This window comes from Equus przewalskii, chromosome 9 (assembly GCF_037783145.1).
Source record: "Equus przewalskii isolate Varuska chromosome 9, EquPr2, whole genome shotgun sequence".
Classification (NCBI taxonomy): domain Eukaryota; kingdom Metazoa; phylum Chordata; class Mammalia; order Perissodactyla; family Equidae; genus Equus; species Equus przewalskii.
In genome coordinates this window covers 41,815,851-41,835,816 of record NC_091839.1, presented here as the reverse complement: position 1 = coordinate 41,835,816, position 19,966 = coordinate 41,815,851, and the positions used below count along the sequence as shown (strand labels likewise).

Here is a 19,966-nt window from a genome sequence, read left to right as displayed (position 1 = left end):
TTCACTGCAGCATGATTCACAACAGCCCAGATATGGAAACAACTTAAGTGTCTGTCACCAGATGAATGGATAAAGAAGATGAGGTATACAAATACAATGGAATATTAGTCAACCACGAGAAAGGTCATCCTGCCATTTACGAAAACATGGATGGACCTTGAGCACATTATGCTAAATGAAATAAGTCAGACAGAGAAAGACAAATAATGTACCATATCACTTATACGTGGAATTTAAAAGCCAAAAGCAGAAAAACAGAGACTAAAATGGTGGTTACTAAGGCCTGGGGGTGGGGGAAAAGAGGAAATGTTGATCAAGGAGTACAAACTTCCAGCTATAAGAGACTAAGTTCTGGGGATCTAATGTACAGCACAGTGATTACAGTTAATAATACTGTATTATATAACTGAAAGTAGCTAAGAGAGTAGATCTTGTGTTCTCACCACAAAAAAGAGACGGTAATTATGTGATGTGATACAGGTGTTCCCTAATGCTACAGTGGTAATCATTTTGCAATGTATGTGTGGTAATCATTTTGCAATAAATTAAGTGTATCAAATCAACACCTTGAACCTTAAGCTTACTCAATGTTATATGTCAATTATATCTCAATAACGCTGGAAAAAATACATGTTAAGATTTCTGATGTCACATTCCATTTCAACTCAAAGGACTAGACATTTTGCCATCTCCTGCAATTTCATCCAAATCTATACTGATTTCACAGGTAAGAGTTGGAAAACCAATTTATCTAAAACGTTTGTGTCAACAAATCAGGTGTGAGGACCGTATTTGTTCAAAGCTTTCAGAGATATGATTCTGGAAAAGGTTTCTAATTTGGATAGGTCATTAGACTCTGCATATCACACTCTCACTGATTCATTCAAAAATATTTATAACCACCCTTTGCAAAAGTTCTAACGTCATGTAACCTGTGACAGTATGGCCAGTAATATATGTATAGACACCACCACCAGCTGCTTTTCAATGGTACAAAATATTTTTGCACAAGGTCCAATTAAATCTGAGAGCTAAATGAATAACAAACCTGAGTGCTAATTTGTTTCAGTGATCAAGCTTTGGGCAAAAAAATAATCACCTGAGTGTAATCATGTGAAAGAATGGGCCGATTGTTCAGTAGTTTACGCCAAGATTTTGTAACAATAAAATAAACACTTCCAATGGACTGACCAAACAAAATGAAACTATTTTATTATAGAATTTACATACCAGAAACAGCACTGTCCAACCCAGCATATATGTCCAAAGAACCTTCATCATTATTTTTAAGAGGAGAAGCTGCAAGAAAATCAAAGACTAGTTAAAACTGACTTCATGCACTTAGTGAAGTTTTTCCATTCCTACTCTGTGCCAAAAAGGGAAACTGTTTAGACGTTTTTTGGGGGGGTTATTTGTTTTGTTTGTTTGTTTGTTTTTGGTGAGGAAGATTGGCCCTGAGCTAATATCTGTTGCTAATTTTCCTCTATTTTGTATGTGGGATGCCACCACAGCACGGCTTGATGAGCAGTGTGTAGGTCCGCACCCAGGATCTGAACCTGCAAACCCCAGGCCACTGAAGCAGAGTGCTCAAACTTAACCACTCCACCACCGGGCCAGCCCCCTAGAAGTTTTTATACATCCTTATAAACAGGAAGATCTTAGCACACAGATTTATGACTCGATTACCTCAGATTTAGACTTAAAAACTCACCTTCAAATATATACTAGTGAAAAGGCTCCAATTCGAGGAATAGCAGAGTAGTTTCTATTAGATCAATTCTCCTGCAGATAACAACTATAAACTCTAAACAAAATATCAAAAGCTATCTGCAGTCAAACGCTCTATTGTAGTGATCATTTCACAATACATATAAATATCAAATCATTTCAATGTATACCTGAGACTCATATAATGTTATATATAAATTACAAGTCAATTTAAAAAAAAAGCCATCTGAAAATGCAGAGAGCAGCCCACAGCAGGCAAAAACTGGAAGGCAGACAACATCTGAAAGAAGAAAACAGCGCTGCGTGAGTTCCCTAGCCCCCTTTTATAACAATTTTTTTGTGGAAATATAGGCCCTAGTCGGAGCCCTAAAACTGGGCAGTGAAAACTCAGATGGAAACCCCTAGTCCTAATAGCTTGAAGAACCAGAGAAAAAACTTTGGGAATGATAACAGCAAATAGAAAGTAAGAGAAGAAATTCAGAGCGCCACAGAGGGGACTCCCCAAATTGTGCCCCCAAATCTCTGAGTGACCCCCAAACTACACAAGTAAAGGTTACAACTCCAAAAGTCCAGCTAAAGCTAAAGAATCTGAACAGATATTTCAGCTGCTATCCACCATAGGGAAGACAGAAGTTTAAGTTCAGCCAAGTTAAATATCTGCTAAAATTAAAAACACCACCACTCTTTAGAGAAATATAACAGAATCCAATGTCTCTATAACATCACATTTACAATGTACAGAATGCAATCCAAAATTACTACATAGGAAATCTTGGCAGAGAAATAGAAACAAAAGAAACAAAGAAAAATCCCAAAACCAAATAAAAATCCTAAAACTGAAAACTACCATATCTAATGTAAAAAAATTCACTGAATGTGCTTGACAAAAGAGCCAGTGAACTTGAAGATAGATATAAAAATGAACTTACCTGAAGAACAGAGAGGAAAAAATTGAAAAAAAAAAAGTTTTAGTAACCTATAGGATAATCACCAAAAGTCTTCACATGTTATATATCTGGAGTCCCAGAAGAAAAAACAGAGAACAGGGAGGAAAATGATACTAGAGGGATACTAGAAGAATTAGAAATGGTAAATAATTAAGTAAATATAAAAGACTAATTTTTCTTCTTAATTTCCTTAATATATATAGAATGGTTTAAAGTAAAAATTAAAGCATTGTATTGTACAGTTTATGACATCTTTAACATAAACGGACGGATGGAGGTCAGATGTAACCACACATATGAGATTCTACATCTTAGGTGAAAAGGTATGATACTAACAAGGAGACTGCAAAATGTTAAAGATATATATTGCAATCCCTTGAGCAACCACTAAAAAATAATGCAAAGAGGTATAGCCAAAAAGCTAATATACAAATTAGAATGAAATTCTCAAATATATTCAAATAATACTTGAAAGAAGGCAAGAAAATCAGAAAGAAAAAATCTGATGAGACAAACTAAAATGAAATATTAAAATGATAAATCTAAATCCAATCACAATAATAAAGGACACTATTGGGTTAACTGATAAAATTGGAATGAAAATGGCATTTATAAATAAAAGTACTGTGTCAGTGTTAAATTTACTGAAATTGATAACTGCCATTGTTATGTAAGAAAAGCAACTTTTTCTTATGAAATACACACTTAAGTATTTGGGGGTAAAATATGTTATGTATGCCACTTACTCTCTAATAAATCATGAAAGATTGTGGGTGTGTACATGTATTTCAAAAGAGAGGATGTGTATGATGATAAAGCCACTGGTATAAAATATTAACAAGAGGGAGCCAGTACCAGTGGCCTAGTGGTTGAATGTATTCCACTTCAGTGGCCCAGGTTCAGTTCCCAGGAGCGGACTTACACCACTTGTCTGCCAATGGCCATGCCATTACAGTAGCTCACGTACAAAAAGAGGAAGACTGGCAACAGATGTTAGCTCAGGGTGAATCTTCCTCAGAAAAAAAAAATTAACGAGAGGTAAATTGGGAAGAAACTGGGTAAAAGGTTCTTTGTATGTTGTCTTGAAACTTTTAAGTTTCAAATTATTTCCAAACAAATAAAAGACAATTACAAAAATGTTATAGGAAGCAATAAAAATTTTTGCGAAATCCTGTTAAGTGGTAAAAAGTAAAATGCAAAGCAAAACACATGCTGTGGCTGTGATTATCAAAACATGTACGCATATGGACAGGAACTTGAGAGACAATAACATGTAGAAATGAAGACAGCCGTTTCCAGCAAACAAGATTAATGATACAGTTTCGTCCTTCAAAATAATAAGAGCTGCAGATGTAATAAAAGTTAACTGTGAGACTGGGCACGTGTGTGTGGTGATAGATGGTAAGTAGTCACTGGGTGACAAACATGATATAATCTACACAGAAATCAAAATACAATGATGTACACCTGAAATTTATGTTATAAAACATTACCTCAATTAAAAAAAAGTTAACTGTGAATCTAGGTGAAAAGTAAAGGTGTTCATTATATTATACTTTCAACTTTTCTATTGGCTTAGAATTTTTCAAAGAAAAAAAAAGATCATCTTAAGAGAATTACAGGGCCTGGCCCAGTAGCATAATGGTTAAGTTTGCACGCTCCGCTTCAGTGGCCCAGGGTTCACAGGTTTGGATCCCAGGCGAAGACCTACTCACCGCTCATCAAGCCATGCTGTGGCAGCATCCCACATACAAAGTAGAGGAAGATTGGCACAGATATTAACTCAAGGCCAATCTTCCTTACAAAAAAAGAAACAGAGAATTACATAGCAGTGTAACAATTTGAAACTACATCAGCAAAAAACAAGTAACACCAAAAAACAACACTACCCAGAGTGGTTATGATGGCCATATTTCGTGTGAATTCTTCCATATCTATGAATATTACTTTTAAAAAAACATATATTTTAAGCAAAAATGGAATTCTACTAGGCATGTTTTACAACTGCCTTTTTCATTCTATAACAGAGTAATCATAATTCTAGTCAATAAATATACATCTATAATCTCAAAAAATTTAATGAGGTTGCTTGGGATAATATAACAAGACAAAAGAATCAGATAAATATTATGTCAGGATTTGGACATTTATATTCTGCATATTATTGAACTTATCTGTAATCTATGAGCTTATTTTACCACCAGGTCTCAGTTATCTCTCGCAAACTAATCACTCACTGTGACTGTCAATTTTTCCCTGAACAAGAGTAAACAAGCAGGACCGCACCTACGGGAAGCATTAACTTCAAGAGTAACAAACACATTTTTTTGGATATGACAATAAAAGTCATTACCACTTTTATTGGCAAAGCTGCTAATTTTACTACATTTAAGAGGCTCAGATTTACTAAGCACTTCCTATCTGCCAGGCACTTTACTGTACTGACTCATTTACGTGTGGGGAGAAAAAGTTCATAATGACAGTTTTTTTCAATAAGAATTAGTAAATGATTTTGTAATTAAATAAATAAATTTAGAAAGAATTAAAATGAGCTCTTACCAGAAAAGACATCAAATAAACTTGTTCCATCACCATTGTCATCATCTGCTGCCATGATCCTATTTCCTTTTGATAGTCGCCATCTAAAGTATCAAACATAAAGATTTTCCACTATTAAAATCAACCTCACAATTCAGAGAATAAAGCAAGCTTTAAATTAAAAAGCAACTTTCAAATTTGGATATATTGAATAAGTTCCCTCACTACCGTGATTTCAAAAAAAGATTAACACTTTCCAAAAGCCAACTCTCTAAGACAAAAACCTTAAAGTTGCTGGTATGGTTAAGCCGTGTCATGAAGTAAATGACATTAATTTTATAAATTAGACAAAAATAGAAATTAATTTTTATACTAAAATAAGCCATTAAATAAGTACAACTATATGGTAAGTTCTGTGAGTCTTCTTAGCAAATCATCAAACCTGGGGGTGGTCTTAGAGACTCCAGACACACGTTTTCATCAGTAAGATAGTAAGACAGGCAAACAGCAAACAATTTGATACCATACTAGGTTGGTAAAGGTGTGGGAAAAGAAGTACTCTCATACATCACTCAAATGTATACTGAACAAGCTGCATGGAGGCAATTTGGCAATGGCTATCAATACTTTTTAAATACTCTTTGATCCAACAATTTCATATCTAGTAATTTGTTCTACAGATATACAAGCACATGATTACAAAAATATGTGTACAGGAATATTTAATGCAGTGCTGTTTGTAGTGGCAAGATTGGAAGCAACATAAAAATCTAAAACAGTAAAAAAACATCAGAATTATATGACATTCTCCATTCTGCCAGTAAAACCTGAGGAATGCTGCTTATGGTCAATGAACTATGGCCACTGTGGCTACTGGGGGTCGTTAAGGGTACCTGCACCTGCATATTTCTGCTCCCACCAATTGAGATATACACTTACCAACAGCCAGGTGCATTTATTACCAAATCAAACTATGTGTGTTTCCTTATTTTTCTAAATAATAGTATGATGAAAGATCACATTACCAAAGGGTAATTTTCCAGTAAAAACTAGGCCGAGTGCTTTGGAAAGACTCATAAGTAGCAAGACACATACATAACTGCTTGTCAAATCAAGTGAAGGTGAAATAATCCAAAATACTGGAAGAAGAAATCTAGCCTGTACTCAGAAGGATTCACAAGTATCTAAGTTCTTACTCCACTCTAATGAAAAAACTGCTGCAAATCATAATAATGTCTTATGGGTATGATCTATGCACGAAAGAAGTCAGAACTCTAATCACTGGATTCACATTCAAAGAAATGGCCATGGTTCTACCACAAGAGAGAGAATTTATGTCACTCTGTTAAATAAAATTAAGGTATATATCTTTTTTTCTTCATTCCTTCTTCATTCCCCACATTGCCATTCCAACCTTTTCTCCGATAAGCTGATTTGATTAATTAACTGTTATAATATAGACTGTACAATAATAACAAAAGGTACAAATGGCCTGATTATATTTAGCAAATAATGCAACTGACTCTTGGTAAAGCAAAATTCAACCAGTGGGGCAGAAACTCAGGCTTCCTAAGAGTAATCTACTACTAGTTAGAAACTGTCGTGTGGAGTGGGGAGCATCAGTCAACGGCGTTTTTACAGAATGGAAATCAGCTAATCTAATGATCTGGTTAAACACAGATCAAACAGACCAAAAGTTTTCATTGCGTATTGTTTCACAGGTTTAATTTTTATTACTGGCAGGAATTACCTGAAAAAAAAAAAATTCTACTTGGCCTAGTGAGCTAAAACTAAGAAATAAACATAAAAGTCCCGACAAATCCTGGATCTTTTGTCCCTCATCTGTCTTAAGTTTTTCTCCATTTGTTTGTGGGTGGGACCATTGTCTCCACATCTTAATCTCTATGCCCCCCACCAAAGAAGGTATTTTTTTTCAATTACTTATAGGGGCCAGTTCGGTGGCATAGTGGTTGAGTATGCACGCTCTACTTTGGTGGCCCAGGGTTCACAGGTTCAGATCCCAGGCGCAGACCTAGCACCGCTCATCAGGCCATGCTGTGGCAGCATCCCACACAAAACAGAGGAAGATTAGCACAGATGGTAGCTCAGCAACAATCTTCCTCAAGCAAAAAGAGGAGGATTAGCAACAGAAGTTAGCTCAGGGCCAATCTTCCTCACACACAAAAAAATTGCTCATAAATTTAAGAGAAAGTGACTGCTTATTTCTTAGTCATATCACATGTTGCATTAAAAGTTCTTCAATGAGCCAGCCTAGTGGTTAAGTTCAGTGCACTATGCTTCAGCGGCTCAGGTTCAGTGCCTAGGTGCGGACCTACACCACTCATCAGTTGTGGCAGTGACTCACATATAAAATAGAAGACTGGCACATATGTTAGCTTAGGGCAAATCTTCCTCAAGCAAAAAAAGAGGAAGACTGGAAATGGATGTTAGCTCAGGGCAAATCTTCCTCAACAAAAAGAAAAGTTCTTCAAAGTTATTTCTGAGAATAATATATATCGTAATATAAAGAAGTCATCAAAAGAAGTTATATATGTGGTTTCTCACTATGTATACATAAAAAGTTAAAGGAACTGTGGCAATTATCATGCCTCTCAATTCCAAATGCACCCTTCTGTGATAATGGAGACGGGCTTTGTAAATATTTCTCCTTTGCTAACTGGCACGATGTTAAGCTTTGTCATTAGAGACTGCTGGAGGCACACTGCCAAAGAGGTTTCTCTTCCTAGTTTCAGTGAGCCTGGCTAGCCAGGCTCCTGCAGAGCATGCTTTCACCAGCATTCGGTTCCTGCAGCAGACAGTTTCTCCAGCACTAGGCTCCCACAGGGCACAATTTTTCTACATGCTTGCCTCCTATAAATGAGGTTTCCATTACAATAGGCTCCTGCAGGATATACTTTCTCCTGCCAGGCTCATGGAGATGGCAGCTTCTCCAACTCTTGGATCCCCCAGCACTTGACAGCCAGTAGCATCCAGGAGCTTCCCTATGCACCTTCTCTGTCAGATTCAAAGCAGTGTCACCAGCAAGGCACTTAGCAACTTCTCCACCATCCAGGTAGCCCCAGTTCTTTCCAATGAGGGGGAAGACAGCTCTTCTTTGGATGATCTATCTCAACTCTAGAGATGGTGGCTGCTCCCTATATCTGTTATTCCCATGTTCTTTAGAGTTATCTTTAACTCTTATTAACCAATTCTCAGTTACTCCAATCCTCTGTTAATAATTCGTTACACTAAGCTTTCTCTTTTCAAATTACCACGTAGTTTTTGCCTCCTTATTGGATCCTGTCCAATACAGGTAAACAGTCACAATAGAGATTTTTAACACACTTTGCTATGCTGATCAAGCAGTTAAAGAAATTTAGAGACACAGCTCTGAATATGAAATTGGCAGGTTTGATCTGATGATTTTATATCCCTGCATGCAATAATTAAGAGAACTGATGTTACTTTCAAGCACATTTATAAAAACTATCTATCAAGATAGAGCAAGTTTCAACAAATACCACAGAAGTGCTTTTATCAAGACCAATAAAACTCGAAGTTAACAATGCACTTTCAAATTTCCCAGTTCCTTTGAAAATTTACAAACAAAAGAAAAACATTTTCTTTTGTACAGCAAAAGAAAAAAAAAGAAAAAGAACGAAGTAAACCCAAAGAAAGAAACACAGAAAGAACAAAGATTAATACAAAGAAATAAACACTATAAAGACGAATAACAATAAATGCTGGCTCTTTGAAAAGACAAATTAAATAGGCATATGCCTGGCTTAACTAATCAAGTAAAAGCAAGAAGGCAGAAACATTAGGAATAAAAAAGGAGCGACAGCTTCATACATAGCAGAGATTAAATTATTGAAATACTATTGAAAGCTCAATGAAATTGACAGTTTTTCAGAAAAACATAATGGCCAAAACTGACTCAAGAAGAAATAGAAAACAAAGACATATCTAGCATGATTAAATAATTTGATATAGTAGTTAGATCTACTCATAAAGAAATGACTAAACCCAGACAGTTTTACAGGAAAATTCTCTAATACACCTTTAAAGAAGAGAGAAAACATAATAGATTTAAGACAAGAGAATGAGGAAAAAAAGGCTAAGAGACAAATAATTTTATAAAGTTAGTACAGTCTAGACATCAAAACTGGGCAAAGGGGGCCGGACCAGCGATGTAAGGTTAAGTTCTTGCACTCCACTCCAGCAGCCCGGGACCAGATCCTGAGACTGGACCCACACAACGCTCGTCAGACCACGCTGAGGTGGCATCCCACATGCCACAACTAGAGGGACCCACAACTGAAAATACACAACTATGGGGGGCTGGCCCCCTGGCCAAGTGGTTAAGTTCGAGTGCTCTACCGGCATCCCAGGGTTTTGCCAGTTCGAATCCTGGGTGCGGACATGGCACTGCTCATCAAACCACGCTGAGGTGGCGTCCCACATGCCACAACTAGAAGGACCCACAACTAAGAATATACAACTATGTACCGGGGGCTGTGGGGAGAAAAAAGAAAAAAATAAAATCTTTGGGAAAAAAAAAAAAGAAAGAAAGAAAAAGAAAATACACAACTATGTGCCAGGGGGCTTTGGGAGAAAAAGGAAAAATAAAATCTTTAATGAGATTTTTTTTTTTTTTTAAAGACTGGCACCTGAGCTAACAACTGTTGCCAATCTTCTTTTTTTTTTTGCTTTTTCTCCCCAAATTCCCCCCAGTACATAGTTGTATATTTCAGTTGTGGGTCCTTCTAGTTGTGGTATGTGGGACGCTGCCTCAACATGGCCTGATGAGCGGCACCATGTCCACGCCCAGGATCCGAACCGGTGAAACCCTGGGGCAGGCCCCAAAATCTTTTAAAAAAAAAAAAGGCAATAGCTTTTCTATATGCTAGCAAAGAGTTTTAAAACATAACTGATAAAAAGATATTATTTACAACAATAAAACCATAAAGTACATAGTTAATCTAATACAAAATGTCCAAGACCTTTATGGAGAAAATAACAAAAGATCTAAATCAGGGGTCTAGAAACCTTTTCTTCTTAAACAACCGGAAAGTACCTATTTTAGGCTCACAGTCCATCTCGTCTGGCACAACTGTTTAACTTGGCCACTGTAGCTCAAAAGCAACTACAAACAACATGTAAACAAACAGGTGTGACTGTGTTCTAATAAAACTCTGTTTACAAAAGCAGGCAGTCTACCTCTGTCTAAATACAGGACAGAATATATCTCAATCATATATAGGAAAACTCAACATCAAATTTGGCAGTTCTCCCCAACTTTACCTATAAACTCAAAGCAATTCCAGTCAAATTTAATAAGCTGACCATAAAATTCAAATTGAAGTACAAAGGGCCTAGCACAGTCAGGACATCTTTTATTTTGACGGGGAGGGAGTAAACTTTTTATTGAAGTATAACATAAATACAGAAGAAAGCACAAATCATAAGTATACAGTCCTCTGATTTTTCACAAACTGAACACATCCATATAACTACCACTCGGATCAAAAAACAAATCATTACCAGCACCCTAGAAGTACTCCTCACGCCCTCTTCTAGCCACTATCCGCTCCCAAACGTTGGCAAAGGTGTGGAGAATAAAAGCACACACATTGCTGATGACTTGCTTTGTAGAGGAAGGACTCGCCTATCAATAGAGGAGTGAGAGGTATCTGGGGAGATGTGTAGATTCCAAATTAGAACACCATTAACCTTGGAGGAAAGGCATACATGGAGAACTATAAATGAAACAGCCTAGTTGGAACGGACCTCAGATAGAACAGGATTGGGAGATAAGACTGACAAATTTCTGGGGGCCAGCCCAACGGCATAGCAGTTAAGTTCACGTGCTCTGTTTCAGCAGCCCCAGGTTCACGGGTTCAGATTCCGGCGTGGACATGGCACCACTTATCAAAGCCATGCTGTGGCAGGCATCCCACATATAAAGTAGAGGAAGATGGACACGGACGTTAACTCGGGGCCAATCTTTCTCAGCAAAAAGAGGATTGGAGGCAGATGTTAGCTCGGGGGTAATCTTCCTCAAAAAAAAAAAAAACAGAATGACAAATTTCTTTAGAGTCAAACAGAAGATACTAAATGTCAGACCAAGGAGTCTGGTCCTGAATTTTCAGAAGAGAGAAGCACTGAAGGTTTGAGTTAGAAACACTGGTATAAAGAAATGAAATAGCAAGATTAATGTGTGGAATGAACTAGAAAGACAAAAGTATAGGAAAAGAAACTGGGAAGGAGGCTGCTCTAAGAGTCCATGATAAGACTTAACTCAAGATGGAGAGGGTGAGAATGAAAAGAATGTTTATGTAAGGCATAATCATGGAAAAAATCAAACAGCGTAAATGCCTGGATATAGGAAGTATCAACAATCAATCATCTCCTGCCTAAATTCACTCTCAGCTATGAGCTTCTGTTATCTTTGACTCTTTCCTTCTCTCCAAACTCATTCTCAAGCAGTCACAAATTCTTAGTGATTTAATTTTTAAGTCTCTCAAATTTACCTTTTTTTTTTTTTGAGGAAGATTAGCCCTGAGCTAACTACTGCCAATCCTCCTCTTTTTGCCGAGGAAGACTGGCCCTGAGCTAACATCCGTGCCCATCTTCCTCTACTTTATACGTGGGACACCTACCACAGTATGGCTTTTTGCCAAGCAGTGTGGTGCCATGTCTGCACCCGGGATCAGAACCGGCGAACCCTGGGTCACCGAGAAGCGGAACATGCGAACTTAACTGTGTGGAGAAAAGGGACCCTCATACACTGCTGGTGGCAATGTAAACTGATGCAGTCACTATGGAAAACAATATGGAGGTTCCTCAAAAGATTAAGATTAGAACTACCACATGATCCAACTATTCTACTTCTGGGCATTTATCCAAAGAACACGAAAACATGAATGGGAAAAGATATTTGCACCCCTATGTTCATTGCAGTATTATTCACAATAGCCAAGACTTGGAAACAACCTAAGTCCCCATCGACAGATGAATGGATAAAGAAGATGTGGTATATATACACAATGGAATACTACTCAGCCATTAAAAAAAAGATGAAATCTTGCCATTTGCAACAACACGGATGGACCTTGAGGGTATTATGCTAAGCAAACTAAGTAAGCCGAAGAAAGTCAAATACCATACTGTATGATTTCACTCATAACTGGAGGATAAAAACTACAACAAATAAGCACATGGATACAGAGATTAGATTGGTGGTTATCAGAGAGGAAGGGGGGAGGGGTGAGGAGAAAGGGGTAATAGGGCACATGTGTACAGTCACAGATGGTAATTAGTCTTTGAGTGGTGAACATGATGTCTACACAGAAGTCAAAATATAATGGTGTACACCTGAAATTTATATAATATTATAAACTAATGTTACCTCAATGAAAAAAGGCCAAAAAAATTATTATAAAAATCTCACAGCTAGTTTTCATACTACCAGTATCTTTTTCCTCTTACCATTTTCCACACTGAAGCCAAAATTAATCCTGTTTATATCTGGCCTGTGTTTCACTCCCATGTCAGAAATCTTCCTAAAACTACCCAAAACAATATTACTGAGTTAAGCTTTCCTAGCACAGAACCCAAGGCCTTTCCAGAAATAACTATCACTACTTTTCCAACTATCTCACACTACTCCCCTCACCTACCCTAGTTGGCCACACGACAGATTCTGTACCACCATAGCACATGCTGCTACAATGCAAGTTAGCGTACACATTACTGAGAAATAGAGAAATGATGTCAGTATAATGCCAAAATTACGTTGGTTCAGAGTTCTGCCCAGGCTGTTAAAGCTTCGCACCATTAATTAGTAGCAGCTAAATGCAGACAGCCCTGAAGGAATCTAGTCCTGTATATTAAGTCCTTTCCCTAGACGCCCATCATGTCCTCTCCTCGTCTCAGTACAGCAACAGGCTTTGTCTTGCAAGAGTGTAAGCATGGTCTTCCTCAATCTTTGTAGCAGTTTGGGGGACCCAAACATAAGGGAGTGAGCCACAGCCATCCGGTCTGCCTCACAACATTTCACATCAAACTTGCACTGCCCCTACACCTACAACCTCTGAGGTTTATGTCCCTCTGTTCTTGTCTCCACACATCAACAGCCTCAATCCTTCCTTATTTCTCACTCCATCAAGCTATCTTCATCTTTCTTTTTTCTTGAGAAAAAGACCTGTATTTACTGAGACATTTATCTATTAGGAATTTAACATGTCTTCTTAATTATGCCAATCTTTTAAAATTGTTATTGTTCCTATTGGTGTTCTAGTAACATGGGTAGATAGGTTTTGAGTATTCTGCCCCTATTTTTCCCATAAACTCTGTGAGTTGCAGAACCAAAGGTTTTTCAAGAATGCACATAGTATTAGAGCAGAAATGTCTGTACCTACAGCTTCTACACTAGGCCATGTACTTCAATTCCACAATATCTTGCTCATTCTGTTTCTTTACCTGGACTGCTCATCCCCTTCCTAAACCCAGCTACCATAAAAGAGAAGACGCTTTTCTACTGACATAGTTAATCCCCATTCCCTTATTCTACTGACACACTGAATGCATTATTATTACACTGAGCAACCTCTATTGCAATCATTTGCTCTCTGAAGTTGTTCTTAGATTTTAGCATGCTTCAAGAACACCTGGAGAAGCTAAGACACAAGGTTGATGGGCTCCATCCCCAAAGTTTCTGATTCCGTAGATCTGGGTTGAGGCTTCAGAATTTGCATTTCTAAAATGTTCCCAGGCCACGCTGCTGGCCCACGGACCACACTTTGAGAACTATTATTTTAGACCAGTGCTGTCCAGTACAACTTTCTACGATGACAAAAATGTTCTATATCTGAGCTGTCCAATATGGTAACTACTAGCCACATGTGTCTATTAGAGTAAATGAAATATGCATAGCATGACTCAGTGTACTAGTTTCCTACTGCCGCTCTAATTACCACAAATTTAGTGGCTTAAACAAAACAAATTTATCTTACAGTCTCATTTACCACGAAAAGCTCACAGAGAGGATTTCACAGAACTGTGGTTACTACAATTTCAATAACACTTAACTAGCTCTAAATGCTACTGGGCACTTACAAAAATGTAATTGAGGGGCTGGCCCCTTGGCCAAGTGGTTAAGTTTGCACACTTCGCTTGAGCGACCCGGGGTTCACCAGTTTGGATCCTGGACACCAACCTACACACCACTCATCAAGCCATGCTGAGGTGGCATTCCACACAGAAGAACTAGAATGACTACAACTAGGATATACAACTATATACTGGGGCTTCGGGGAGAAAAAAAAATGTAGTTGAATACTTTCCTAAGGTGATGAACTCCTGGACATCAATATCTTCTTTTCTACAACTGCAAAAAAAATTTATCTCTTTGGGTTAAACACTTGATGGGCAAACACAAGCAGGTAGAGGATAAAGAGCAAGTACTGCCACAGTAAGGGTACCAGATCACATTTATAGACTCCTCTGCTGCCCCCTCAGAGTGCTTGAAAATTAGGAGCTATTTGGGGCTGGCCTCGTGGCCAAGTGGTCGAGTTCACGCGCTCTGCTTCAACAGCATGGCATTTCGCCGGTTTGGATCCTCGACACAGACCTAGTACCACTCATTGGGCCATGCTGAAGTGGCATCCCACATAGCACAACCAGAAGGACCTACAACTAAAATATACAAGTATGTACTGGGGGACTTTGGGGAGAAGAAAAAGAAAAGAAAAAAGACTGCCAACAGATCTCAGCTCAGGTGCCAAGCTTTAAAAAAAAAAAGAAAATTAGGAAATGGTTGTACTAAAATACAAACCAATAGTCAGTACTAAGATGTCAAAGTTAATAAACGCTTTGCTGTTATGTCCAAGCTTACCAAGTCCAAAACCAAAAAAGATCATCTTTCCATCAACATCTGTCCCCTCCTGACATCTCTACTTCCTTGAGTAGCACTAGCATTCCCTAATAGACTACTGACGCTACTCTGCAATGTTTCTCCCATTTACACTCATTCTTGCCATCTGAATCTGTGTCCGTCTCTCACTATAGCTATCTAATTATCTCCTCTCTCCACATTACATGCTACACACAACTGCTGAGTTAGTTCTTCTAAAGCAGTCCTGCTCATATCACTTCCTGCTTTCCCTTACTTCCCAATGTCTACTGAATAAGTCCAAACTCCTTACTTTGATATGGACTGGTACCTACCTTTCTAGCCCCATCATTCACTATCCCAAGGTTTCCAAAATGCCAAGGTTCAATGAAACTGAGCTCCTGAATTGCAAACACAATTCTTGACACCGTCTCCCCACATTTATCCATGAGCTCACAAGCAAGTCTGGGTGTGAATACCCACAGATTAGAACCTAAGAAATGAGATTTTAGAAAAGTCAGGTGACGTATTACACAATTAAGATACTTAGACTTCATCCAGCAGGGAATGGGGAAAGCATTGAAGGTTTTTAAAGCAGGGGAATATCATAACGAAATCTGCATTTCAGAAATTTAACTCTAGCAAGAAGAGTATAGAAAACATTAGTGGCAAGGGAGACAGAAAAGACTATTAAAACAGTGCAGGAGACACTGAAGGGTATGACTAAGTTAGCAGAAGTGGAATAAAGACAAGAAGCAGATCTGAGAGATTTCCGTGGCAGAATCAAAAAGATTTAATGGAAAACGTATTCAAATGTCGATTCTTGATCACTTCAAAACCACAGCCTGAGCTGTCTTTCAAAATTGCAAATCTGATAAGGTTCACTCCTCTGTTTAAAACCTTTCAGTGCTTCCTGCTGATTTTAGGTTAAAAAACAAATTTTGTCACAATTCTGCTTACTAAGCCCTGAGTGACCTGGCCTCTGCCCACCCTGCAGTGTTAGTCTGCATCGTTCTGCCCCATTCCTCAGCAGTCTTTCAGCTCCTTGAACATGCTGTTTGTTCCCTCCCACCACAGGGCCTCTGCAAGCAGTGCTCTTTCCTCAAAGCTCTATCTTCACTTAAATCACCTTTGATATTTTGGTTTAAGTAATGTTTGAGCCTTCCCTGGCTATCCTCTGTCTCCACTAGGTTAGGCACTCTGTTATATATTCTTATACCACTGTCTCCTTTCTCTACATGGCCTGTTCTCAGTTTATGATTACATTTTTGTGGGATTCCTGGAGAAATGTCCATCCCAGCCACTGGACTGTAAGCTTCATGAAGACCGGGACTGGCTCTGTGCTGTTCACCGTTGCATCCCCAGCTCTCAGCATAGGGCCTGGCAGGTTGGCAGGTAATAAAAAAAAAATTGTTGGGAATAAATGAAATTCCCAACTTATTAAAGACACTTACTCTAGCTTTGATAGTAAGGTAGTACATGCTTTTAACTGAAATGGAGAACCAAAGAAGATGTGCTGAATTATCTGTAGGACATCCAAACGAAGATATCTATAGACTCCTGGAAACTGGAGTATGTAGGACTGAAGACAAGACATAATTGGCATAGTTGAGATTACTCTCTTGAAATCACAAAGGCCAGTGATTCTCCTGGAAAGGAAGGGAGAAGGGAGCGGAGAAGGATTACGTATCAGAATCTCTTGGGAAGAGGGGCTTTTTCACACTTGCTCTCACCTTCTCCCAGTTGAGGAGCTCGATATATAATGAGAGGTGCTACTGATAGGAGTGTTGCACCTATGAAAAGTGTACAGGCAAAATTTTAACGGTTGAGAACCATGATGATGAAAGAAAAGAGTTGCAAGCTCACTCATAATCTTTTGAGGAACAATTCCAATGGATTCAGACATGAAAGCAAAGCTGGTCTTTTGTGATAGGACAATGTCTTAAAAAGACACTCTAAAGGAAGTTTTCTTTAAAAAAACCAAACTGAGGGAATGAAGTAAGCATTGGTAGAGAAAAACAGGAAAAAGCCAGGGGAGCAGGATAGTGTATTTTTAGGCTCAAATCTAACACTGTAAGATTCCTGAAGAACATATAAGGGGAAATTAACAATAAACACTACATATACTGAACACTATGTGCCAGGCACTGACCTAAAAGCACGAAATATATTATTAACTTATTTAAAACTCTCCCAAAAGTCCCATGAGATGCATACTACTCTTTTTCCCATTTTACAGATGAGGAAACAGATACAGATGATTAACAAACTTGCCCCAAGGTCAAACAGCTATTTCGTGCCAGATCTGAAATGAGATCCCAGCTCTGTCTCTAAAGCCAGGTGAGAAAATCAAGAAGATTCATTAGGGAGAAAAGTACAATTTTTTTGAAAGAAGGCCATCTCTTGTAAAATGGCAAGAAACGCTAGAAGATGACTGGGGTGAGAGTGGGGAGATTCTTGCCCTGAGAGTTTCTGTCCCCCTCCAATCAAGGAGACAATGACTGAGATGGGGCAGGGGCCTTGAGGACAGGCGAAAAGTTTGGAGCTGGAGCTGTGGAGAATGGGAAAGACCAGGGAAGAATCCGAGTCAATGCCAACTTGATCCCTGACGCACAAATCCTAGATTCTGTGAATTCTATATTAGCAACTGCGTTAGGGCCTACTGTGTGTCAGGTACGGTTCTAGGCGCTGTGGAGATCAAGACAACTTCTCAGGGCACAGCAGTCTCCGAAACAACCAACGTCAATGACCACCGGAAACAACGAACCTCAAGGACCACCTGACACTTCGGAAAAACCCATTCCTCCAGAGAATCCCATCCGAAAGCCTTTAAGACTACATTCCAAGATGAAATTGGGTTTTGCGGGGGAGGGGCGAGAGCAGCGGTCGAAAGGGCAATTCCGACGTGCGCTCGCTCCCAGCCCCCGCCTGGACCCTCCCGAGGGACCACAGAGGAACTTGAGTGAGAGCCCAAGAGCTGCACCGCGGGCAGCGAGAACGCGGATACCTGCGGGCCCTGGACATCAGGCAACCCCCCCACACACACACCCGACTCCGCCGCTCCCTGCGACTCCTTGGCTTCCCAGACGCCGCCGGCCTTCGCTCGGGGCACTACCGCGCCTTGCAACCTCTTCTCCGTCAGCCCGGCACGGACCAGACCCCCACAACAACTTACCCGCCCTGCCCGGCCCAAGGTAGCCCGGGCTCCTTTCTGGACACCGAGGTCTCCCTGGCATGCCCACCAATGCCAGGCCGCAATCTGAACGCGGAGGCGGGATTGAGCGCCCATAGCCAATCAGATCAGACGCAAAGCACGCCGCGACGCACATAACTAGTTCCCGCCTTTGGGAGGGGGGAAAAAAACACGGTTGGCGCCAAACTCCCGTAGTCTTCGACCGGGTTTAAGGGAAAGGGGCGGGGCCTGAACTGGCGGGGACGGAGACGGGGCGGGGCTTTACTACGGAAGGGGCGGGACCTTGGCGGAGGTAGGGATTGGGTCCGAGTTCTTTAACGAAAGGGAAAGTAAGCTCTGAGAAGGCCCTGTCGTTTATTTAGTCGTTTATTCTATAAATTCTGTTGAGTATCAGCCGAATGCTGGGCGCTGGCTCGATAACAATGAATAAGCGCTGTTCTTTGCCCTCACTTTCCTGGATGATAGGAAGACAACTTAGCCCAAGGTGTTGGGAGCTTTGAGGAGAGGATACCAATCCAGCGAAGTGGGAGGGAAAGCTTTTTAGAGGGTAGAATACCTGAATTGTCTTACAGAACCTGCAGGAACCAGAAAAGCCAGTAGGGTCTAGTCTCCAGACACAGAGCCTGCGCCGTTGAATGGTGGGGAAGTAAAGCAAAGCTGGCTTCCTCTGCTGCCTCATCTGAAGATCTTGATCTTGATCTTGATCTCGATCCCTTGCCGTTTCCTCCTGTTTGTCCGTTTTAACAACTTGCAACTGTCGTATCAACTTAATATTTTTAAATTTTTTGAAAAGGCTCCCATTGGAAAGAATATGTTCTGGGTGAACACTGGCTTCCTACATTCTCCCCCAATCAGCTTCGCTTCTGAGAAGTTAGTCAGGTAGGCATTCCAGGTAGTAGAGACTGGGGAAATAGAGGGTGTGCAACACACAAGGTGTTCACTGTTGCTGGAGTGTAAAGTGAGAGGTGAGGCTGGAGAGGGAGGCAGGGGTCAGAACTTGAAAAGCTACATGTATGTCAAAGAGCTTGGAATTTACCTTTAAATGATGAGGTATGAGGGACCACTGAAATATTTTAAGCTTGGGGTGGTTATGATCTGATTTGCATTATTAAGATCCATTGGCCTTGAGAAAGAGGATTTGAGATGCTCTTACAGTGATCCAGGCTATAGAAAACGAGAATCAGAAGGAGATGGTAGGTAAGGGAAGGGATAGATTTTAGAATATTCAGGAGATAAAATCGACAAAACTTAGCAATTGATTGAATATTGGTTTTCAGCATGGGTGCATAATGATGGCATTCATCAAAAAATATTTACTGAGTACATAGCATGTAGACTTCAAAAACAACTAAGTTTCCCCCCAAATTATCATCCAGAAAAGAGTGGTCTTATTATTGAACTCCTTACACAGCCTCTCATTTTACTGTTACTCTCTTAAATACTTTACACTGAAAAGAAATTAGTGATTGGTTTAAAGATCTTCACTTGGCTAGATCTCAGTGAATGCCAGTTTGGCATACTTATAGAAGTCAACTGAAGGAATCAGTATTTTTTTCTGTTTATCAGAAACAAGGAGATGTAACACAGTTACATGTTTTGTGGAGCCTGAAATCGCAACTGCAAATGTTGCTTAAAAAAAAAAGAAGCAATAGAGAAGACGTCTAT

The 19,966-nt window shown here is 39.5% G+C and overlaps 1 protein-coding gene across 1 annotated transcript in view; it reads right to left on the bottom strand.

Moving 5' to 3' along the window:
- The window catches only part of CASP8AP2 (caspase 8 associated protein 2), a 42,190-nt gene extending 23,795 nt beyond the window's left edge, over positions 1-18,395 (bottom strand). The window contains exons 1-3 of the mRNA XM_070556689.1: positions 18,284-18,395; positions 5,235-5,317; positions 1,231-1,299 (exon numbers count right to left, since the gene is read on the bottom strand). Coding sequence (XP_070412790.1) covers positions 1,231-1,299; positions 5,235-5,289 — 124 coding nt within the window. The 5' untranslated portion in view covers positions 5,290-5,317; positions 18,284-18,395. The remainder of the gene's footprint in view (positions 1-1,230; positions 1,300-5,234; positions 5,318-18,283) is intronic.
- Positions 18,396-19,966: the final 1,571 nt, after the last annotated feature.